The following is a 24768-nucleotide window of genomic DNA, read 5'->3' on the forward strand; positions in this document are numbered from 1 at the left end:
AATTCCACAAGAATAGGAATTTGTATCTGTTTCATTTACTTATGAATCTAAACTAACAACACTTAGAAATTAGTAAACATCCATCAAGTATGTAAAGGATTAAATAAATAATAAATAAATGACCAAACATGTTGGAAAAAGAAGAAGATGGAAATTTTAGAAATAAAAAATAATTGAAATTTAATACTTAGCTGGATAAAGAGAAACTTATTTTTTCAGAGAACAACACAATATCAACAGAAGAGATATATTTCATGGTTACTCTTAGGAAGCTGGTGTAAATTTGATTCCTAAACAGCCATGAAAGTAAGAAAAACCATAGACAATTTTTTTTCATGAAAATAAATTTAAAAATTCTAAACATATTATGTAACAAAATCCAGTAAGTTAAAAAAATATACTTCAGAGTCAATATAGATAGTATAATTTATATTTAGATAAATTTTAAAATTAGAGAACACTAAAAATACAACTTCCAAATCCATATTGGTGTTTGTTGAGGACTGAATGTGCCTCTCCAAAATTCACGTGCTGAAATATGATCCCTAATATGATACTGAGAGGTGAGGCATTGGGGAGGCAACTGAGGAAGGTGAGCCCTAATGAATGGAAGGAAGGGAGCTATTTAGCTGCCATGTGAGGTCACAGTAGAAGCAGTCCCTCACCAGAACCTGACCATCATGGCACCCTGATCTCGGACTTTGAACCATGAGAAATACATTTCTATTGTTTATAAACCTTCCAGCCTATGATACTTTGCTATAGTTACCCAAGATAGGTCAGTATTTAAGTTCAAAGAGAAACTATATAGATAATGAGTTGGGCTACTCCTGGATACTTCAACTGAGTTTACTTTTTTAGTTACAATATAGTAATATTGACTCCAGTCAATATTGTGACTGGAGTCAATCTGTGAGTGTGTGGGTGCTCTCTTATGAATGAGACCTGTATAAATTCATGTTACCACCACCATAGTTGGGATATGGAACAGTTGTATCATCTCATAAAACTCCCTTCCGATATCACTTGTAGTCACACCCACCTCCCCAGTTTCCAATGCCATTGATCTGTTGTCTATCCATAAAATTTTTGGATTTTTTTTTTTAGCAAGTCATATAAACAGAGTTGGACAGTATATAACCTTTTGAGACTGGTTTCTTGTCCTCAGGAAAATGAATGTTGAGATTAATCCAGGTTGTTGCATGTATCAAGAGTTTACTCTTTTTTACTGCTGAATATGGCAGACCTGAGTTTATTGCCTCATCCACATAAGGACATCTGGGTTATTTCCAGCAAGTAGAGATTATATGAGTTGAGTTGCTATAACACTTGTATATGAGTTTTTTGTGTGAATATAAGTTTTTATCTCTTGGGTAAACACTGTGAAGTGGGATTGCTGGGTCATATGCTAAGCATTGTTTAACTCTATAAGAAACTGCAAAGCTGTTTCCCGAAGTAGCTGCACCATTTTGCATTCCCACCAGCAATACAAGAGAGTGCCTGCCAGTCACTCCCGCCCTCAGCAGTACTTGGTCTTGTCAGCATGTTTCACTTTACCCATGCTAACAGGTATATAGTAGAAACTAACTTTTGTTGGTTCCTGAGGTTTGGAAAGCAAATAGCCCAATTTTAAGACTAAGAGCATCATCAAAACTTTTAATTTGTTTGCTTATTCATTGGGATAGCAAGTCAAACCATGAAGAAAAGCAATGAACTGATTAACATAAAATTTGTGGGCAGACAGGAAGATTCAATCTACTAGGTACATGAAGGGACTCTCAGATACAGATAATATGCCATTTGTTAGGGAAGGTGGGAGTGTACGCTCTGTGTTACATTACTGTTCTTCAAGTACATTTAATACATTTCACAATCAAAAATATTAAATGAATTGTCTAATCATAAAAAAACACATAAGAAAATGCAAAACAATATTTTAAAACTACTTTTTCAGAAGTTCAACTGTAGTGAGTTAAAAAATTTCAAAAGCATCTTGCAGAATTTGGGTATAAAGCATTTTTAAACATAAAGCTTTCTTTAAAAACCATTTAATGTAAATGGTTTACTGTGATTGTTTATGTCTGCGATTGTTGTTTGTTTCTGTGATTGTTTATGTCCCACAGACCAAATTGCTATTGTGTCCAGTTATTTGTTTAATCCCAGAGGTCTCAACCTACACACAGGCTGGTCATGGACATTCTTAAAGATTGGCAAAGATAGCTCCTTCCTAGAAACCAAGACCTCGATGAGACTTGAGTCAAAACCACAATAAATGCCTCATTTTTAGTATTCATACACTCTTAGACACCCCAGGCCACCATCCGGGCACGCATTCATCAGTAGCCAGTTCTGGTGGCCACCAGCACCTTGTGAGGGGTACATTACCTGTGACGACACTGGGGATTTTGGAGAGAAAGCTCTTGACTGTCCTGATGGGCACTCCTCCCGTCTTGTCATCTTGCATCTTTGTGATGATGTCTTCGATCTGAAAGAGGTTGGAGGAACGTTACTTTCTCCCACACAATAGTGGTACATGGTGCCTTATAAACAGTCCAAATCTGTATAATACTAGATATCGGGAAAGGCCTACAGCTCATCAGTCAATAAATGTAGTGTCCATATCTGCTACTGACCAAGTGCTGGGTGTGGGAGTCAGAGGAAGATATAAAAGAGCATAAGGCACGTTCTACAGGAATAAGGCAAGGAGGGAGAAATGCATGAGGATCCTTCATGGGACCCAACATGGAATGAAATATGTACACAGTAAAATTCTTTTTCTTATCCAAATGGGATTTTTATATAGGTCAAACTATAAGACATTGCCATATTCAAATCCCTTAAAATTGCAATTTCCTATTGTTCAACCTAAAATATTAATGTGTGTTTTAGGAAGTTCAGGAAGGGCTGCTTTGGGGACTAGAGAAGGACCCAGCCAATCACATGGGAGAAGGGACAGAGATTATAAATCAAGACCTGGAATGCCCTAAATTAGAGAAGTTGGTAAACAGGCCTTGGAAATGGTGAGTGGTGGTGTGAGGGTGGCCACCTTGAGTCAGGGCAAAGCGGGTCAAGGACAGGACCCTCAGCTTTTGAACTAAGAAAGTCCACGTTATCAGGAGAAAGACCATTGGTGGATGGTGGTCTGTGGCCTGGAGTCAGGTGACATCTTATTGGTGACAACAGAACAGGGAATGGGGATGGACTAATGGTGATGTAGGTACCTAAACTGGTAAACCAATTGGTAGCTAAGAATTTGCCAGCCACATGTCATTTCCTGGGAAGAAATCTTCAGAATAGGATACAGAAAAATCTGTTAGAAATGCCTAGATCTTTCTGTTTGAAGAAGAGGGAGCCCTGGGAAAAGGGAAGAAGATAATGTCTAGCATTATCGTGTATTTTGTTCCCCTAACTAATAGAAATATCTTCAAGATGTCAGGATGGATTTTCTGAGGGAGCCCTTAGTGGAGTCACATATTCTTTTTTATTATTTATTTATTTTTTAATTGGAGGGGCACTCGACCACTGAGCCACATCCCTAGCCTTATTTTGTATTTTATTTAGAGACAGGGCCTCACTGAGTTGTTTAGCTCCTCAATTTTGCTGAGGCTGGCTTTGAACTCACGATCCTCCTGCCTCAGCCTCCCAAATAGCTGGGGTTACAGGCATGTGCCACCACAGCCGGTAGAGTCACATATTCTTAAAGCTAGAAATTTAAGCCATAACCCATCTAGTGAAACTTATTACTATTGAATTTTGAGGTTGTTTTTTTTTTCTCAAAGTCACATGACTAATAAATAACTAGTCTGACAGAAATAGATATCTTGATAGAGACAAAGTTAGACACAGTAAAACATCATCACTGCCATCATTGCCAAATATGTTTAGAATTTATTATGTTCCAGGCACGATTCTAAGGATCACACATACCCTATACAGCTTAATCCTCCTATTATTTTTTAAAGTAGAATCCACTATTATCCTCATTTTGCCAGATCAAGAAATTAAGATTTAGTGAGGTACATCAATCAAGTAGAGTATGTTAAGTTGTAGAAGGAAATAGCTCCCAGAGTGTCAATGGCTTAATACCACCAAACTCATTTCTCTCTCATGCTGCATGCCTCTCACAGGTCACTCAGGTAGACTCTGCTCATTGCAGTTACCCTGGGGCCTGGGCTGATGGAGCAGCCACCATCTTGAATGTTGCTGGTCACTGTGCCAGAGTGACAAGAGAGAATTCTGGACACACTCTCACTGGGCGTTAAGTGGTACAACCCAGAAGTGATATATCACATATTGGTCACAATTCTTTGCTTGGAACTAGTCATATGTTCCTACCCAAATACAGAGATGCCAGGGGACTCTGGGTGCCAGGAGGAGAGGCAAACTGAACATCCGCGGCCAACACCCATGGCTGCTACAGAACCTTCACCAGTTTTACAAGGTCTCACAGATAATGAGTTGTGAAGCCAAGTTTGAACACAGACCAGACACCAGAGCTTGGGCTTCTCACCCCTGAGATGTTCTGTCTGCCAACGAGAGTCCTAGGAACCTGTCACACAGGGAAACCACTCCCCTCTGGGTAGTTCTGGGTTTCCCTGAAAAGTATTGAGCATGAACATGAATCCTCTGCCCCTCAGGCAGTGCACAAGAGCCTTCTGGAAAGAAGGGTCTCCTCTGAAAACATGCACTCTGTTAAATGTCATTCATGTCATTTCTCCTAGCGGATGCCTGCCTCTGTCTCCCAAACTCAACCCAACAATTTAGAGGTCTGAATATGACTGATTGACAGTCAAGGACAGCTGTTTCTAGCAAAAAGGGCACGTATTCAATTTAATCCATTCTTTTGATCTACTGTATTATCTGAAGCCAGAAGTATCAGTTACATTGATGGTTTCTATGAAAGGGACCAGAAAACCATGGAGAATCGGAGGGAAACTGATCATTCAATGCTGTTAGACCTCTGAGTGGGCGTTAGATGGTCATCACTTCCAGTGTCTGACCAGTGGGCTGGATATGAGGGGTTAACTGCACAGGGGACTTCTCCATGACTCCCCTCTCCTCTGCCCGGTTTAGCTGCTTCGTCACACAACTGAATCTTAGAAGTTCTTACTGACTAATGGGGAAGCCTTATCTTCTTGCGTGGGTCCACAATGGACTAAGAGATACTTGTCACTTGTGGGGTTAAGGCCAGATCAAAAAGACCCTCCCTCGACTGCCTAGAAAGGGGATTGCGCTCACTCCAGGAATAGTTCACAGCATCACAGGTGAGGAAGGTGGAACGACTGGTCCCCAACTCCTGACTCCCCTATTCACATACCCTGTAACCCCTGCCCTGGTGTAAAGTGGGCAGGGTCTGCAGCTTTCGGGCCTGGCCTTATGACCTCCTGGCTCCTGGGATCCTACGAACGCAGTGTGAGCTGAGGCTCTCCCTGCACCTGCGTGCTTGTGCTGGCCTTTTGGCTAGTCCCCTGCCTTTTGCCATGAGAAGAACATGCCTCAGACAGTTACTGTCCCATTGAAGGTAAAAGACATTAGGAGCAAATGGGCCTGGACCCATCGTAAGATCAGCCCAACCTCAGCTGCCAGAGGTCTCCAGAGTGAGAAGAAAGCTCATTGCTATATATCACTAAGTTTGGGTTGACTTGCTCTAAGGCAGAATTATGATAACGGGGTTCTGAAAATGGATTTATTAAAATGGCTGTAGCCACAACAAATAGTTGACAATCAGAACTAATGAATTTTAGAATTGGGGTATCTTTGCATCCAAACCTTTTTTTTAAAGAATGTAGATATTTAATTTATACTATCCACCATCTACTTAAAAACTCTTAGGGACTCTACTATTGTCGGTAGCTTATTCCATTATTGTGTCAGACACATTTTTGACAGCTATGTTTGATTCTGGAGCATGATTCACAGCAATATCAACTAATCATAGTCTCTGAATTTCCTTATTATAGTTTCTGGAAAATTTTCACGAGTTCATAAGTAGGTTCCTTGGAGTTTATAAAAAAATAATGACAAGCATTTTCAAACAACTATTTAAAAATAGCTTCCTGGGTATTTTTAATAATTACCTAACTTATTTCTCAATCTCAAAAGATATTTAATCAAGATGATAAAATTGAGGCTCAGAAAGGTTAAGTGATTTATCCGAAGACACACAGGCATAAGTGTCAAAGCCAGGATTCCTACTGAAGTTGGAATATACATTGTGTGATCGTATTTATCAATCTAAAGCTCATCTTCTACCTCTCTGATCTTTAGAAAAGACTAGGCTATAGCCCTTCTCTGAGTTGTGTGATTATTAGGTTCAGAACCTGAAAGGTAATTATCAGAGGCATGAACCTGTGAGTTGCCTGGATTTGACTGATCCCTCAGAATCTCACTCTCCCAGTGCCATATGCCAAGGTTAGAACTTTGCTTTCTGTTGGGTCCTGGGGTATTTTCCAGCAGAGCCTGGTATTTCCCCTTACACTATGCAACTCATAAAATCCTGAGCTAAACACGGCACCCAACAAAAGCTTTTAGACTCAGCGCCACTTGGTGGACTCCAAGCTTCTAAAATGTTCAGTGGTCAAGTGCCCCTGAGTTCATTCTCTGGTACCCATTCCACCCCCAAAAATGTTTTCACCTTGCTGGGCCCCAACTCCTGACTCCTCTATAGTATTCACATGCCTGTTATCCCAGTGGCTCAGGAGGCTGAGGCAGGAGGATCACAAGTTCAAAGCCAGCCTCAGCAACTCAGAGAAACCCTGTCTCAAAATAAAAAATAAAAAGGACTGGGGATATGGCTCAGTGGTTAAGTGCCCCTGGGTTCAACCCCCATGCTAAAAACATTAGCTCAATAAATTCATTTAATTTTCAAGCAGATTATTATGTCCCCATTTCCTAGACAAGGGAACTGAGATTCATCCCAGCCAGAGCTTGCCGACATCCAGGCACAAGATACTCAATGCCACTGCACTGACGGAAGTCCAGGGCAGTCCTTGAGGGGCAGAGGAGGAGGCTGGCGATGGGTCCAGACAGTCAGGTTCTCAGCTATCTGAGGATTGATTTGCTGCTGTCTCGCAGCTCAGGTATCTCTCCCTGTCCCAGGGGTTAGGCTGGGTTCATCTCCCATGGGTTAGACCACAGCTCCCCGGTGGGGATGGGGACAGGGGAAGGTGTATGCTGATGTTTTTTTGACTGTTCAGTTTCATCTGACTTCTGGCACCTTTTGTTCCTAGGGAAGAACAAAATCAATTCCCTGACATCCTCTAATATGAAGCTTTGTGTCATTAGGGAGCATGTTTGGACCTAAGTGCTGCTGTGCCAATCAATAAGCAGGTGGCCCTTATCTGACAGCCAAGTGAAGCAGAGAAGCACTTGGTTGGCTTGGCTGGTTCTGCCTGGATGGGCCATGATAAGCAGGATGCCCTTCTCCGAGGCGCTCAGAGCTCAGCTCTGACACGCAGGTAGAACACTCTTCCAAACAGGAGGGAGATGCACAGAGCAGGGTTTCTTTTAAATGAGAAATATTACGAAAATGTATACAAAATTCACTGGAATCAGCTCAGGGTGTAAGAGAGGAAAGAGGAGATGCAATCCTTTCTTTAGAAATGAAAGTCTCAGTGTGACAGTAGGAAGCACACCACCCTGAAGTCCAGAGAGACCTGCTTGACTCGGCTTCACCAATGTGCTCTCTGGACTTCACTTTCCATATCTCTGCAGTGATAGGTACGTTTGCTCTACTAAGATCTCTCGTTTGAAAATCTGAGAGGCTTCTCTTTTCCTGACAAAGGCTAAATCACGAGGAGTAAGACAAGCACCCAAGCCTCTGGGATCTTCTTCCCCATGCCCCTCCTCCCCAGGTGGATTCCTGCAGAATGCTTCACCGTGATAAAAGACATGCAGGCTGGGGGAAGGGTGCTGGACAGGTCTAAGGAGTTCCTGATGGTTCCAGAAACTGCCGTGGATAGAGGGCATCCCAAACCAGACAGAGACACCACCCAAGGGGCCCTGACACTGCTCCTCTTGGCCAGCCCAACTCTGCTTGTGCGATGGCGTTCCTAACAGAAATGACGGAGGGCCACATTAGTTTTGTTTGTATAAATTAATGATCCAATGAACTAATTTTTTAGCTCCTTCAATGTTTCCTCGGTGGAGGATTAAAAAACTTCAGGTACAGGCAAATGATGGTATGATTATTTAAAAATACCACCCAACTTCAGTAAAGGAAGTAGAGTGCGCCTCGGGCACCGAGGCCTTTTTATTGAGGTGTTTCATCTTGACTCTGCAATCAGTTGCTTAGGTCTGCTACTAACGACTGTCACTGCAGCCTCTGCATCTCATTAAAGACCCCCCCGGAGGCAGGAATCAGAGCTGGCCAATGATAATCATGTTTTTTAACCCCAAAATGTGCATGCATTACTGAGCATTTTCTGTCTCAGAACAGTCCCCTGATTTACCGCTTATATAAAGGCCCAGGTCCTGGGTTAGTTCCTACAGTTACAAAAGCAGGTAGAAGAATCTCCTCCTCTTCTGAATTTCTGAGTGGTTCATGGTTCTAGGCTCCTCGTGAAGGATGTGCTGGGTCCTAGACGAGGCTGGAGGCCCAGCACGAAGGAATTCCACTTGAGAAGGGCTACGGAGTGCACTCCATCAAGACCCCCTCTCCCTTGCACTGTCCTCCTTCAGGACCATTGATTTCGAGGGCCTGAAGGGAACTCTGGGATTCTCCACGCTGACCACGATATGCTCACAATGCCTGTTAATTAGTTTTAGGCTAAGCTTAATTTTGAGTCTTGGTATTAATCTGGGATGCTCTGGGTGGCATGTAACAACAACCACCCAGCCTCCAGACTTTGACTTTTTCTACCTAGCAAGCTTCACTTCTCTCTTAATTGCGAGAGGAAAGGAGAAGGCTTTGGACTTGTTTCTTTCATGGGGAAAAGCATATTCCTTTCTAGAAGACCCCACCAATCTGTTGCTCAAGTCTCAGGCCAGAACAAGGTCACGTGGCTACATAGAGCTGTAGAGGAGGATGGGAAGAGAGCACTTGGCTTCTCCAGCCCCTGACCTATTTTCCAAATGGAGGACCACATGACGCTTCTGAAAGGGAAAATATGATCATTTGATTCTTCATCCTAGATATCTGTGTGTGGTGTCCCAGAGTTTGTCCTGTGCTAAGCTCTTATAGGACCCTCTATCTTTTTTTCCACATCCATTATCACTTTGTAACTCCCATTAGGCTCTGGCTTACTGTTGAGTCCTAATATTAGGTGCTCAGTAAATATTTATTAAATGAATGAATACAACAATAAATGAAGGACTGGAATGCTATATATTTAAAGAACTTTATCTTGGATTCCAGCAATGATTGGGATTCAATATATTTAAGAGAATCCTGGGGGTAGTAATGTCTGCAACTTTAAGTAAATTTGGTGTTTACATTAAAGATCATCTTGTTTTAGGAATGGGTTCCATAAACAGACACTTCAAGATTTCATGAACTTTAGCAGCAACACTCAAAGGAGAGCTACACGGTACCCAGATGCCAACAGAGCTTGGAGTCAGTGCTCCAACAAATCATGACTGACGTGGGGCCATGCCAGGGCAGATGGATGAGGCTCCATTATTTGTGTTGTTCTCTGGAAACTTAATTTTATGGTTTGAATATTGCCATGTATAGTAATTTATAACTTACTTTTATGGAAAACATTTTCTTTTCTTTTCCTTTTTTAAAAAAATTTTTTGGTACTAGGGATTGAACACAGGGGCACTTAATCACTGAGCCACATCCCCAGCCCTTTTAAAATATTTTGTTCAGAGACAGGGTCTTGCTGAGTTGCTTTAGGGCCTCACCAAGTTGCTGAGACTAACTTTGAACTTGTGATCCTCCTGCTTCAGCCTCCCCAGCTGCTGGGATTACAGGTGTGTGCCACTGGGCCTGGCTTGGAAAACACTTTCTTCCATTTATTTGAAGAGAAAAGCCAGCAAGACTGACATTCTCAGGCAGGGGTCAAATGGCTGGTTGGTGATACTTCAGGGAAAATGCCTTCCCCCTGAGCTTGGTTGGAACAGTCTGGCCTTAGATGGCCTCATGGTCCTTGTTTAAGAATCTGTTGTTGCTGTGAAAGATGAGGCAATCAGGTCCCCAGCAGGCCTTGGACTGAGGAATCTCTGGCCACCGAAGGCCACCTGCAATGCAAACGAGGACAGCACACCCTGGCCAATGAAACATTCTAGCAACTTCAGAAGACCCCAAATTCCTTCATTATTATCTCGAATTATCCCAATTTGAGTGTGTCAGATGCTTCTTGCTGAGAACCATCCTCCTCTTTTAGAGATATTTCTGGAGGGTAAATTGCTCAAGGACAAATGAGACCATGGAATAAATGAGATTACTGATAAAAACGCAGGCAGTCTTGCTCCAGGGCTGGCTGCCGGGATTTCTAGACCAGCTGGCCAGGGCACCTGCCAGGGAGGCTGGGGTTCACCTAAGGCTTTAGCGGAAGAAGATGCAGAAAATGGGGCCACATCAGATGCATAAAAGTTTAACATGCATCGAAGGCCGGAAAATGCCCCACCCCCCCAAAAAAAAGATGATCATAGCGTAGGTACCACTGAATATGCCCCTTACGTGGCAAAAGGGGCTGCGTACAGGTGACTAAGGGAAAGAGCCTTGAGGTGAGGAGATCGCCTAGATTTTCCAGTCTACTCACAGGAGTTCTTAAAGGAGATTTTCCCACCTGTGGTTGGTTAGAGAGAGATGTGATGATGGGAAAAGAGAAGAGTGGGGCTTGGTCATTTTTGAAGATGGAGGAAGGGGCCACAGGCCAAGGAGTGTTAGCAGCCTCTGGAAGGCAAGGAAATAGATCTCCCATGGAGTCTCCAGAAAAAGAGGCCAACCTGCAGGCATGTCCATGCTGGTCCAGGGAGACCTGGTTCAGAGTCCCTTGGCAACTGTGAGATATACAGTTGGGATGAACTTTTATTTCAAGACACTAAGCTTGTTGTTGCATCCACAATAGAAAACAAATACACACAGTGACCTACACACACACACACACACACACACACACACACACACAGGTTAATCAATAGCCTGCATTGTTTCCAAAACAGACTAGTATGCTCCCCTCCTGGGCAGGAAGTCCAAGGACTTCCCCCCACCTCTCTCTGCTCCTTCTGAACTGTTTAATGACAAAACCAATACTCAGCCAGGAGTTGAGGCAAACTGCCTGGGGAAGATGTTAGGGAGGAAGGACGTCAGGGAAGGTGTCTGTCTACAACTTGAAGCCATCGCTCCTGTGGCATTTTCAACGCTTCTTTTTTTGGTCTACCTGGAACCAATTAGATGGGTGGCCCAGAGGTTAATTCTGGGAGTTTCTTAAGTGGGTCACCGTGGCCCATTAATTAACCCCAGCCTCACATTCTACACAGGCAAAAACAAAGATCTTTTCTTATTTCTCGTTTGAATTTCACACAGCCCCATATTCCAACCTGTCACACCATAGAAGGAACTGCATATGAAATGTCACACGGCAACAGAGCCCAGATCTTTGGGCCAGCACCGTAAAATACTCCCTATTTAAACACAAGGTTCTTTTATATTGAGTTTCTCCAGAAATACTCAAGTCCTGACATGCATAGCATCTTCCTCTTACCACTGCAGAAAAGTCAACGTTCTTGGTTTTGAAGAAAAGTCAGTCATGTCCTAGAATCTGACTGCAATTTCTTCTTCCTTGGGAGGAGCAAGGCGCATTCACCCATGTCCCCCCACCTGAGTCCCAAGGACACAGTGGACTCTGTAACCACTCACCCCTTCCTGCTCATTTCCCTGCTGACCCTTTCTCAGCCCCTTCCCTTAACCCACACTGCACAAAAGCAACTGGAGCAAATCCAAGGGCTTGGGATAATTTATGTAAATTACCTCGTGGAACACCTGCTGTGGCTTCCTGCAGCTACCAAATAAATGCCAGGTTTCCTCCTATGGAATTCAAGGCTCTCTGTGTCTCTTTTGGCATCCAGGTACCTTTCCAGCATCAACCCTATACCCAACCCTGTTCCCTCCCTGCTGCTCCTCATGCAACTCAGCCACCACTGCAAACCCAGCCCTGGACATGCTTCAGGTCCTGCTCAAACGGCCTCCTCTAGGAAAAGTCCCAGGATGTTTACGGCGCATGTGCATTATGAGCCTCTATGTTTTTTTTTTTTTTTTAGCACATTAAAGCACTAATGTTTATTTATTTATTTATTTATTTATTTAATATAGAAATGTAAATCTTTAACAATTTTAAAGTTATCAGGAATGTAAACACAACATTAAACTTTCAGTGTTACAGATGTTCTTTTCCATAAGATACAGTTTAATAATATCTTCTGATCATGTAAAATCCTTTTACTAGTATGACCTCTATGTCTAATAGAGAAACCTTTAATTCTGTTACTCAGGCTGGATAATCATACTAGCAAACACCAAGCCTAGTTGTGTAGGTTAGGAATATCTGTATGCCTTAAACTAAAAACTTCTGTCTCTGCTAGCTCCTCTTTTTTAATTTTTTTATTTTTTTATTGTTGGTTGTTCAAAACATTACATAGTTCTTGACATATCATATTTCTCACTTTGATTCAAGTGGGTTATGAACTCCCATTCTTACCCCGTGTACAGATTGCAGAATCACATCAGTTACACTTCCATTGATTTACATATTGCCATTCTAGTGTCTGCTGTATTCTGCTGCCTTTCCCATCATCTACTATCCCCCCACCCCTCCCCTCCCCTCCCCTCTTCTCTCTCTACCCCCTCTACTGTAATTCATTTCTCCCCCTTGTATTATTTTTCCCTTTCCCCTCACTTCCTCTTGTATGTAATTTTGTATAACCCTGAGGGTCTCCTTCCATTTCCATGCAAATTCCCTTCTCTCTCGCTTTCCCTCCCACCTCTCATCCCTGTTTAATGTTAATCTTCTTCTCATGCTCTTCCTCCCTACTCTGTTCTTAGTTACTCTCCTTATATCAAAGAAGACATTTGGCATTTGTTTTTTAGGGATTGGCTGGCTTCACTTAGCATAATCTGCTCTAATGCCATCCATTTCCCTCCAAATTCTATGATTTTGTCATTTTTTAATGCAGAGTAATACTCCATTGTGTATAAATGCCACATTTTTTTTATCCATTCATCTATTGAAGGGCATCTAGGTTGGTTCCACAGTCTTGCTATTGTGAATTGTGCTGCTATGAACATCGATGTAGCAGTGTCCCTGTAGCATGCTCTTTTTAGGTCTTTAGGGAATAGACCGAGAAGGGGAATAGCTGGGTCAAATGGTGGTTCCATTCCCAGCTTTCCAAGAAATCTCCATACTGCTTTCCAAATTGGCTGCACCAATTTGCAGTCCCACCAACAATGAACAAGAGTACCCTTTTCCCCACATCCTCGCCAGCACTTGTTGCTGTTTGACTTCCTAATGGCTGCCAATCTTACTGGAGTGAGATGGTATCTTAGGGTGGTTTTGATTTGCATTTCTCTGACTGCTAGCGATGTTGAGCATTTTTTCATGTACTTGTTGATTGATTGTATGTCCTCCTCTGAGAAGTGTCTGGCAGGATATAAAATCAACACGCATAAATCAAAGGCATTCCTGTATATCGGCGACAAATCCTCTGAAATGGAAATGAGGAAAAACACTCCATTCACAATATCCTCAAAAAAAATAAAATACTTGGGAATCAACCTAACAAAAGAGGTGAAAGACTTATACAATGAAAACTACAGAACCCTAAAGAGAGAAATAGAAGAAGATCTTAGAAGATGGAAAAATATACCCTGTTCATGGATAGGCAGAACTAACATCATCAAAATGGCGATATTACCAAAAGTTCCCTATAGGTTTAATGCAATGCCAATCAAAATCCCAATGGCATTTCTTGTAGAAATAGAGAAAGCAATCATGAAATTCATATGGAAAAATAAAAGACCCAGAATAGCAAAAGCAATGCTAAGCAGGAAGTGTGAATCAGGTGGTATACTGATACCAGACCTCAAACTATACTACAGAGCAATAGTAACAAAAACAGCATGGTACTGGTACCAAAACAGGTGGGTGGACCAATGGTACAGAATAGAGGACACAGAAACCAATCCACAAAACTACAACTGTCTTACATTTGATAAAGGGGCTAAAAGCATGCAATGGAGGAAGGATAGCATCTTCAACAAATGGTGCTGGGAAAACTGGAAATCCATATGCAACAAAATGAAACTGAATCCCTTTCTCTCGCCATGCACAAAAGTTAACTCAAAATGGATCAAGGAGCTTGATATCAAATCAGAGACACGGCGTCTGATAGAAGAAAAAGTTGGCTGCGATCTACATACTGTGGGGTCGGTCTCCAAATTCCTCAATAGGACACCCATAGCTCAAGAGTTAACAACTAGAATCAACAAATGGGACTTACTCAAACTAAAATGTTTTTTTTTTCTCAGCAAAAGAAACAATAAGAGAGGTAAATAGGGAGCCTACATCATGGGAACAAATCTTTACTCCTCACACTTCAGATAGAGCCCTAATATCCAGAGTATACAAAGAACTCAAAAAATTAAACAATAAGAAAACAAATAACCCAATCAACAAATGGGCCAAGGACCTGAGCCTCTATGTTTTTTATTCCCTTTTTCTGTTTGAGCCTGTGAGGCAAGAGACTGGTTTCTCCCTGGGCACCCGTGGTAAGCACCCCTGTGTCTGCTGCACCCTCTCTGAGCTGAGGTCCTGCCTCTTTCCCTGGGAATGTGTGACTCACTCCTTGTCCTCCACACCTGGAGGCCTTGAATGGACCTAGAGAACAGAGAGGGCAAGTCTCATTCCTTTAAAGATAGTTCAGGAAATGGGAGAGCCCTTCACATCTCCCGATGGGCCAAGAAGACCTGGGAGGAAGCTCCTTCAGCATTTGGAAAAGACTTCAGAAGCTTCAAGAGTTAGAAAGGAAGGAGAGAGGTGTGTCTGGGGATGAGCCATCCCTCGGGCCCCCCTTCTTCTCACTCTGCACCTGTCTTCCAAATGGTCCTCTGGGCTCCCTCCAGCCCACCTGCTCCCCAGAGCCTCGGCTGTCCCCTGGGCTCTGCTGCAGCAAGTGGAGCTGGGAAGAGCTGGAGGGGCTCTCTGGGCCAGACGTCTGGTCACCACCCTCTGTGTAAAGGGCAGCTCCTGCCGGCCTCTCCACAGCACAGCTCACTTGGCTGTGGATCTGTGCATTTGGGATCCCCTGTCCCTTCCAGACCTGCTCCACGAAGCACCATGCTTTTCACCAGCCTTAACTGCGTTCTTCCCTGGACACTGCCCTCTTTTCTTCTGCCATCCTTCCTGTCTGATGTCCCAAGCTGCTGCAGTGAGCACATGAGTGTCACCCTTTGTGGTGGGGGAGCCAGAATTAGGCAGGCCTATAGGAAAGGGTCTGATCCAGAGAATGGAGGGATTGAAAGGTTCATTCCTTCAGAGCCCTTCCTCCACCCTTATCAACCTGCCCCTGCTCCAACCTGTTGCTAAGGTAACCTGTCCCAGGGATTGTCCCTCCCTACAGAGAGTTGCCCCCTTCCTGCCCAGATCACTCCACCTTGGCCCTCCAGCCCATCTGCTGCTCACCTTTGGGCCACCCCACATTCAGGAAGGAGAGAGATAAGGGGAAGAGAGCAGGAGAACAAAGGGAGCCTAGGACAGATAAAAAAAAGGCAGACGACCCTCACTTCAGAGGGTGACCAGGATACCAGCTATGGCCCCCTTCTCCCTCCAGGGAGAAGTCCATGTTACCCTCTTTTAAAATCAGCCCTGCTTTATCTGCTTGCCTCGGTGTGCTTCTCTAATGTTAAACTTCATCATGTGGGGAAGCAGGACTGGTCACCGGTAACGGGTAACCAGTGGTCTCAGTGGCTGAGACAAATCACAGTGGGAAGGACCTATGGGAGGGACCCATCCCTAATTCCATACACAAAATCAGGCAGAAATGAGCATCAAGGTCAGTCTGAAGGAGACACAGAAGAATCATCACTTATCCCAGACAGATCTGAGCCCTGGCTGGGGGGCCAGGTGCTGGGAAAGCAGGTGGGCGGGGCTCTTCTCTTGGCATTCACCTGTGGGCAGAGAAGCCCCTCAGGGATTGGAAAGGAGCCTAAGAAGCAGGGAAGCAGTCCCCAAGGGGGCTGCCTAGAAGCAGGCACAGTGACATGGTTGCTTTAGGTAAAGCCTCCCTGAGCCACTGCCCCACAGCACCCCAAGGTCCTCCTGGACCCCTCGGGGCAGGGCTAGGAGGACCCCCATCTTGTGCTGCACTAGGAATAGCAGCAAAGATTCCCTTTATGATCGGATGGCTCTGGCCTCTCGTGCTGATATTTAATGCTGCTTGTGAACCCACCAGGTCATGAGCTGCTGCTTCTAGGGACCGGTCTCCAAGTGACACCGGACTGCTGTTCTGCTGTGTAACTGACTGCCCAGAGCCTGCCGACTCATGTCCCCAGTCCCATTTCCACAGCGTCACATGCCCTCTGCACCTCACCCACCCCTGACCTGGAAGGAAGCAAGAAGCTTTCTGGATGGGCTGGTCCCTCCAAGCCTGGCTCTTTGACCAAGGAATGCTGGTGCCCTTGTTCACTTGGGCTACTATAACAAAACACCTGAGACTGGGTAACTTACAGACAACAGCAATCCATGGCTAACATTTCTGACTAAGAAGGAGTGTGAGTCATGGAAGTCTCAGATAGTCATTGATAGATGGGGCCTCCTCTTTGTCCTCACAAGCCAGCAGGACAAACAGGCTCCCTTGAGCCGCTCTCATCATAAGAGCATCAATTCCCCTCAGGAGGCAGAGGCCCCAGGATTTACTCAGCCCTGGAGGCGCCAGCTCTTAACACCAGCGCCTTGGGGTTGTTTTCAATGTCCAGGAATTGGGGAAATGCAGATATTCTGATCAGATCAAATGGGTCATTTTTTCTTCCCTTCTGTATGTTTTACAACATTTCCCCCAATATCTCTACTGTCCATAAACTCCTTTTTATTGATTTTTAAAGGCTAATGGTTTGTTTCTGGAATCTCAGTGAGCATGTAGGCCAGACCTCTTGGAGGGATGCTAATTTCCCTCTCCTTCAAATTCGGTTTTGATTTCTCCTCTCTCTGAAGCAGATGAGTCACCACAGAAGATCCGAGCGCTCCCTTCAAAGGCGTGTGGTTGGACTTCCCTTCGCGCCATTCCTGGCCGAAGCCTCAGAGGACAACGGCTGGGACCGAAGAGTCACACTTTCCAAACAAGTGCCACAAAAGTCACTTCCAACCTGACAAGCCCCACTTGGTAGGAATTTCCAGCTACATGAAGCCAGCTCTGCATTAACCCTGGGCTCCCCAGGGAAACCTTAACATTTTTTTAAAAAAATTGCCTGCTTCCATTTGTATTCTCTTGTCTTACCCCTCCTTTCCTCTTGTATGACATTTTGTATAACCCTGAGGATCGCCTTCCATTTCCATGCAATTTCCCTTCTCACTCCCTTTCCCTCCCACCTCTCATCCCTGTTTAATGTAAATCTTCTTCTCAAGCTCTTCGTCCCTACCCTGTCCTTGTTTACTCCCCTTATATCAAAGGAGTCATTTGGTATTTGTTTTTTAAAGATTGACTAGCTTCACTTAGCATAATCTGCTCTAATGCCATCCATTTCCCTCCAAATTCTATGATTTTGTCATTTTTTAATGCAGAATAATACTCCATAATACAAATGGAAGAAATGATTTACAGTAGAAGGGGTAGAGAGAGAAAAGGGGAGGGGAGGGGAGGGGAGGGGAGGGGAGGGGGGATAGTAGAGAATAGGACAGACAGCAGAATACATCAGACACTAGAAAGGCAATATGTCAATCAATGGAAGGGAAACTGATGTGATACAGCAATTTGTATACAGGGTAAAAGGGGGAGTTCATAATCCACGTGAATCAAACCGTGTAATATGATGTATTAAGAACTATGTAATGTTATGAACGACCAATAAAAAAAAAAATTGCCTGCTATGGTTTGGATGTGGTTTTTATGTGGCCCCCAAAAGGTTCAGGTGATGGAGGCTGGTCCTCAATACGATCCCCAGGGAGGTGGGGCCTAAGGGAAGGTAATTAGGTCATGAAGGGCACCTGGAAAGGGTTAACATATTTCTCGTAGAACCCCAGTTAGTTCCTGAAAAAGCGTGTTGTTATTAAAAAAAAAAAAAAGTAAGCCTGGTCCCTGAATCTTCTCTGGTTTCCTGTCTTACCATGTGATCCCTCTCACACATGTTCCTGCCATATGATGCCATCTGCCACCAGGCTCTTGCCAGATGCTGGCACCATACTCTTGAGCCTCGAAAACCATGATCTAAATAAAACTCTTCTCTTTATATATAACCCTGCCTCAGGTATTTTGTTATAGCAACATAACACAGACTAATACACGGCCGTATGCCCCACGTCCCACTACATGTCAGGATAAGTAGCAGGACTTTTCTGCCCATAGGTAACACTTTGCTAAGGAGGGGGCTCATGTCTGACTTGAGGAAGGCCAAGTTTCACAAGCCTGGGAAAAGGTGTTTTTAAATGTCCAATTCCTTTCCTTCCTGCTCTTGAACTCATGGGCCACAAAACAAACATTTTTTTTTTTAATCCCAAGAAAGAGATTTAATAAAGTGTGTATCTGTCTGATTTAATTATACTTTAATCTGACTAAGAAGGTGCGTGAGCAACACTGGGAAGCATCTGATGGACTGGAGACTGCACACTGGAAACCAGTGGGATAAACACCAATATCTGAAAATAAGCCCTGCATGCCCCTCAGGAGAGTGGCAGGGTCATTTGCAAATTAATTCTGTTAATCACACAGATTAAGTGGCTTTTGTAGCTCATCTCCCTGCAGCTCTTCTGCAAGAGAAAGGCAAGGGACAATGGGGGGAGGCCTGCAGGCCAGCCAGGCAGCCCTGGCAGAACCTCTGGGTGCCCAGGTCCCACCCATGGGGGAGATATCCTGGGGCCCTGGTGGGAGGCACATTCGACAAAGCACTGGATATGAAACACTGAAGGGGGTAGGTTTTCCCACGACCTTGGGAAGCTTTCACAAGGGACTAAAATACTTGTGGGAGGAGATAAGTTGGTTGGGGACAGGGAAGGCCAACTCCAGATCTGAATCACACTAGAAAGGCCACGTCTCACCTGTAACTTCCACAATGCTGGTTCTGCCTGCCTGCAGGAACCCCATGCTGATTGGTGATGGTCTTATTCCAATTTTGTGAATCCTCTAGGTATGGGTTGAATTGTGTCCTCCAAAATTTACACATTGGGGTCCTAACCCCAAAATCCTAGGACATGACTTTACTTGGAGATGGGGTCTTTACAGAGGTGATGATGTTAAATGAGATCACGAGTATGGACCCTAATCCAATATGATTGGTGTCTTGTACAAAGGGGAAATCCAGGAGCAGAGACAGACATGCAAGATAGGAAAGATGACGGAAAGACGAGGGAAGAGGATGGTCATCTACAAGCCCAGCAAAGAGACTCGGAACAGATCTAAGACCAAGGAAGAACTCAGAACGCACAACCTTGGACTTCTAGCCTCCAGAGCTGTCAGATAATAAGCTTCTGTCCAAGCCACTCACTCTGGCACCTTGTTAGGGCAGCCTTAGCAAAGTGAAATGACTTTGTAAATTGTACAAATTAATTTTTCCAAATTGTTTCTAACACAAAATAAAAACTATTTCCTCTTATCCTCTTCTCTGCACGGCCTCTCTTTTTCCTTCCCCCACTCCCAGTTTATTCTCTCTCTCTCAGGAGATGATGCTCAATTACTTCCGAATCAGACAGCATTCCCTGTGCCCAATTAACTAATTTGACTTCCTGATTACTGTCCTTTTCCCAGTGAGCCCTGCAGCCCACCACTCTGAAGCTCTGGTTTTCTGAATGGCAACGCTGTGTCTCAGAGGATGGAAATGGACGCGGGATTCACAGACTGGAGCAAAATCAGGAGGGTCAGACACTGGGCTGGAGTGAAGTCTCATCTCACAAAGTCCTCCGAGCAGCTTTCCTGCGTGTGGTTCTGACACTTGCTGGGTCACAAGGACATGATACCCCCACTGAGGTTCTCCATCTCTTCATGAATGAATTGGAGGAGCTCCATCACAGAAAAAAAAAAAATTCAGAAAATGTTTAAGACAGAGACATTCCTCATTGCCCTGAAATCCAAGTGTCTCAGCGAGTGCTACTGGGCTGTCTGGGTGCTTCCAGGTGAATCCTGCTCAGCACACTTCCTCCTTCCTGGCAATAAGGGAGTGGGAATGATGGTTCCATGGGGGAGGGATGAAGGAGGGAGAGGAGGAGAGCTGTGGCTTGTATGAATGTGATGAGCCTTTGCCCTCGGGTGCCACCAGGCCCACTTGGGATACAGAGATTTGATGGAAATGGAAATCCGGGGTGTGAGTGTGTATGTGTGAGTGTGTGTGTGTGTGTGTGTGTGTGTGTGTGTGTGTCCTTGTTACCACTCAATTGGTGAGTGTTCAGAGTATGGCAGTTTCTGTGGCAGAGAAAGAATGTGAAGACAAAGGTGTCGACCTTCCCCAGGTGACCAGCATGATCCGAGGGGTCCTCTCCTGCCTTCTCCAGCTTGCGGTGGGGCCTCTGGTGGGGCCCAGACCACAGCACTTCAGCTCCAGCTGGAGAGCACACAGGGAGCAGCCCCTGCATGGCAGTGAGCCCTGCAGAGTCGTGACTTAGAGCCTCCTGGAGTTGAGCATTTGCAGATGCACGTGCGGCAACGATGTGCATGGAACCCAGGGACCCGCTAACCCAGGACCCCCAGCTCCTCCCCAAGCTGCTGTCCTGCCCTGTGGCTCGGCAGGCTCTGACTGCCGTCCAGACTCTGCAAAACATCCAGAATGCTCAGAGAGAAGCATCAACAAAGTATCCTTATTTGACTTGATTTCATGGTACTTAAAAATTTTTCATAAATTATCATTTGTCATGAGTGGGAGTCCAAACTTCCATATCCTCTAAGCATATCCTGCACCTGAACTGGGGGGCCTGATGAGGTGGGGGTGGCCTCAGATCTACCACATGGCGAGGGAGCCCCATGGACCAAGAGGCAGTCTGGCCACCACAGTGGGATTGTGGGGGTGGAAAGCCCACCGTTGGTCCCTCACAAAGGCATTCCTGCCATGGTGTATGAGGGGCAGAGTCTGGAAACTGTGAAGTGCCACAAGGAAGTCAGCCCTGCCAGGCACCGTGGTGCACACCTGTAATCTCAGCTACTTGCAGGCTGAGGCAGGAGGTTCACACGTTTGAGGACAGTCGGGGCCCTTTAGGGAGATCCTATCTCAAGATAAAAATTTGAAAAGGGCAGGGGATGCAGCTCAGTGGTAGAGCACCCCTGGGTTCAATCCCTAGTCCCCAAAACAGGGCAAACAAACAAAAAGAACAACGAGCAGAAAGTCAGTCCCCAGTGCTTCTGTGCCTCAGTTTCCCTCTGCCAAGGAAAGGGAATCATGCCTTCTAAAATGCTCTCCCCCTCCTACAGTCTCCACGGCTCCATCCTCCAAGACAGCTGGACATGTCTCCTCGGGACTCCCCGGATGTTCCTGGGTCTGGCCACAGCCCCCACTCTGCCCTCACAGGAGTGGGAGAAGCTCACCTGAAAGGTAAGAATGGGCCTGGGAACAGCCCAGAAAACAACCCTGGCTTCCTCTCTAGAGTCCAGCCTGTTCCCAGCCCCAGGATACCAAGAACTGAGATCTGCCCCACTGGGTGACGCTATGGCTCCCGGCTCTGGGGCTGCAAATCGGGACAGCCAGTGGCACTGCTCCACCATGTTTTCTGAGAGGCCAGTGGGTAATAAAGGTGACATTCTGATTTCTATCTGCCTGACTCCTCGATCTTTCTCTATCTTGTGGGTTCCAAGTTCAGATGGGAACCAGGTGTGTTATTAAATGGACTCTCCAAATTCCCACCCATAACCCTTGAGTTCGCAGCATGGAGCCTAACCTACCGCCCAGACTGAAATGTCGCCAACTCTCTCTTCTGGCAAAGCTTTCAGAACTCTGCACACCTCCTCTCTAGTTTGTGTGCCATCTGGAGCCTGTAGGAGCTTAGTTCAAGCTGTTGTCAAGGAGACTTGGTTCTGGCAGCAGCCCACGGTGTCTGTCTGTCTGTTAGACAGTTTCCTCAGCCAGGGCAAAGCTCAGGGGCCACAGAGCGTACCTCCCGAGTAACTGGAGCTGAACCATGTCTAGCCAGATGTGAGCCAAGAGCCCCTTCAGTTAAATAATTCATGGGCTGCCTCTGGGTGTGTGAACACAGCCCCATCTAATGCAGGCTGACAGGTGATTTCATGCATCATTTAACTCTTTGCAGTGCCCAGGAATGCAACAGAGATTAGATAATTGGAGTAATTTCATATTTGTAAACAGCTTTTTTCTCGAAGGAAGAAAATACTGTGAACCTGAACTGCAAAAGGAAGCATTGGTCTGGTTAGCTCATGGAGAAAAACAAAACTGAGCTTTCGTTGCCATAAGGAATTAGGCACAACTTCCTCTCCTCTCCTCCACGCAGGGTGATGGCCCTAAAGAAAGATGTCCAAGGGCCAGTGGGAGGTACCACTTCAACTCTGCTCCAAGTGTCTGCAAGCAGTGAAGGCAATGGAGGGAGGGAGGGAAGGAGTGGGGAGACAGATGAGGGAGGGAAGGAGAGAGAGAGGGAAGAAAGGGAGAGAGAGGAGAGCTAGGGAAGAGAGAGAGAGGGAGAGAGAGAATGATGATGGTGAGAGGAAATGAAGTTACACCTTGATTCTGGAAGCTTGGTGTGAAAGGGACCCAGAAGTCCCAGGTAAGTCAGCCCCTAAATAACACCAGGTCGAAGCCCAGCTGTGGCATTGTGGATTGCCTTCCCCAATAAATGTTTCTTTGAAGTCAATCCTTTATAATAAAAAGTTACTCAGGAGATCCCATATTATAAGAAAGAAGATATAGAAACTTTTTTTTTCATTTAGGGCTTTGTACATGTTGGGCAAATCCTCTTCCACTGAGCTCCACCCCCAGCTTACCAATGAAATCTTAATGCCTGATCACTTCTTTAACAAACTACAATGCTCCATAAGGAGCAAACAGCTCAATTTCTTCTTGAATGACAAGGTGGTTTGAAGCCTGGTGACAGTTTATGGCAGGAGACCAGTGCAAGTGCTATGGGAAAATGTAAGAGATACCATACCTCGCCTTAAGTCTTCCTGATCTCCATCTTTGGCTGCACCCTTCTCTCTATATCTAGCAGAATCCTGGGAGTGCCCACACATGCCTTGATCCCATTCCTCTGCAGACTTACCCTCCAGGTGGGCTCAGAGGACAGCTCTCACTGACTGGGGCCAGCAGCCCCATCTGCATTGTCAAAGATTGATGAATCGACTGGAGCAGAGGAGGCCCTGGCCTAAGATACCCAGCAGAGCTCTGAGCTCTGGAAAGAGCACAGGATGACAGAAAGTTGTGTCTTGCAAAAACTTTGAAAATGATATCTTAGAAAAAAGAAGGAGAAGGAGAAGGAGAAGGAAAAGGAGAAGAAGAAGAAACTCTGCAGATGTAGACAGAAGCCCGAGCACCCTGACAAGGAACCTCTAGGTCTCTGGTATGGCCTGTTGGGAGAGGGTTTGCAAGTTATTCTGACAAGCATGCAATATTTAGTTTAGACATGGGCCTGTGGCAGTGAAATTAAATATCTTGTCACTAACATGGGTTCTAAAATCCCACCTAGATGAGCTATATGAAAACTTAATGCCCTGTAGGGGAATCAAACTCAGAAAGACATGTGGCAAGAGCCTTCATTTTTCAACCTCCCAGTGACCTCCCTGGCACTTAGGAGGGGAGTATGTGCTAAGAGGATATTGGGCCTCTCACATCCCCCAGCTGATAAGTTGTTAGGGTTTAAATATGATCTCCAATTCATGTGTTGGAAACTTAATCCTCAATGCAATGTATTAGGAGGTGGAGACAAGAAGAGGTGGCTAGGTCTTAAGGGAGAGCCCTCATGAATAGATCAACGTTATATTACTAACCCACTCCCACGAGCGAGTAATTGTTCTTATAAAACAAGCCCACACCTTGTGTTCCCTCTTTTGTATGCATTTGCTTGCCTTTCTCCTTTCTGCCATGTTATGATGCACACAAGGACACTTGCCAGATGCCAATACCATGTCCTTGGATTTCTTAGCCTCCAGAATGATGAGCTAAGTAAACTCCTTTGGTTTATTAATTTCCCAGTTGGTAGTATTCTGTTATAGCAATGGAAAGCAGACTAAGACAGGTATTCAGAGTGCTGCTGCTTGAAGGACTCGCATAGATTCTCAAGGCCTTCTTAGTCTACTGCTCATAGCTAAGGGGTGCAGTAAGGGGTGCGCAGATTATAGATGCTCAGAAAGGAAAAGGCAGGCTTGGAAACATTTCTCCTTTGTAGAGTATTGCTTCTTCTATGATGCCACCCTACCATCCATTGGCTTGTGTTTACACACACTTAGTGGCTTTTTTTTTCTTTTGGTACCAGGGTCTGAACCCAGGGGCGCTCAACCACTGAGTCACATCCCCAGCCCTTTTTATTTATTTATTTTGAGATAGGGTCTTGATAAGTTGTGTAGGGCCTCGCTAAGTTGCTGAGACTGGCTTTGAACTTGAGATCCTCCTGCCTCAGCCTCCTGATCAGTGGTTTCTTAATACCTATATCTAAGGCATTCATTGTCATGGATAAAGACTGATGACGGGAGGCA

The 24768-nt window shown here is 45.0% G+C and overlaps 1 protein-coding gene across 4 annotated transcripts in view; it reads right to left on the bottom strand.

Moving 5' to 3' along the window:
- Positions 1 to 24768, bottom strand: part of Rgs6 (regulator of G protein signaling 6) — a 557159-nt gene that overhangs the window by 181083 nt on the left and 351308 nt on the right. For all 4 annotated transcript variants that reach the window (XM_077799511.1, XM_077799513.1, XM_077799512.1 and 1 more), the window contains exon 2: positions 2386 to 2485. In XM_077799511.1, the coding sequence (XP_077655637.1) occupies positions 2386 to 2485 (100 nt within the window). The remainder of the gene's footprint in view (positions 1 to 2385; positions 2486 to 24768) is intronic.

Source organism: Urocitellus parryii, chromosome 6 (assembly GCF_045843805.1).
Source record: "Urocitellus parryii isolate mUroPar1 chromosome 6, mUroPar1.hap1, whole genome shotgun sequence".
Taxonomy (NCBI): domain Eukaryota; kingdom Metazoa; phylum Chordata; class Mammalia; order Rodentia; family Sciuridae; genus Urocitellus; species Urocitellus parryii.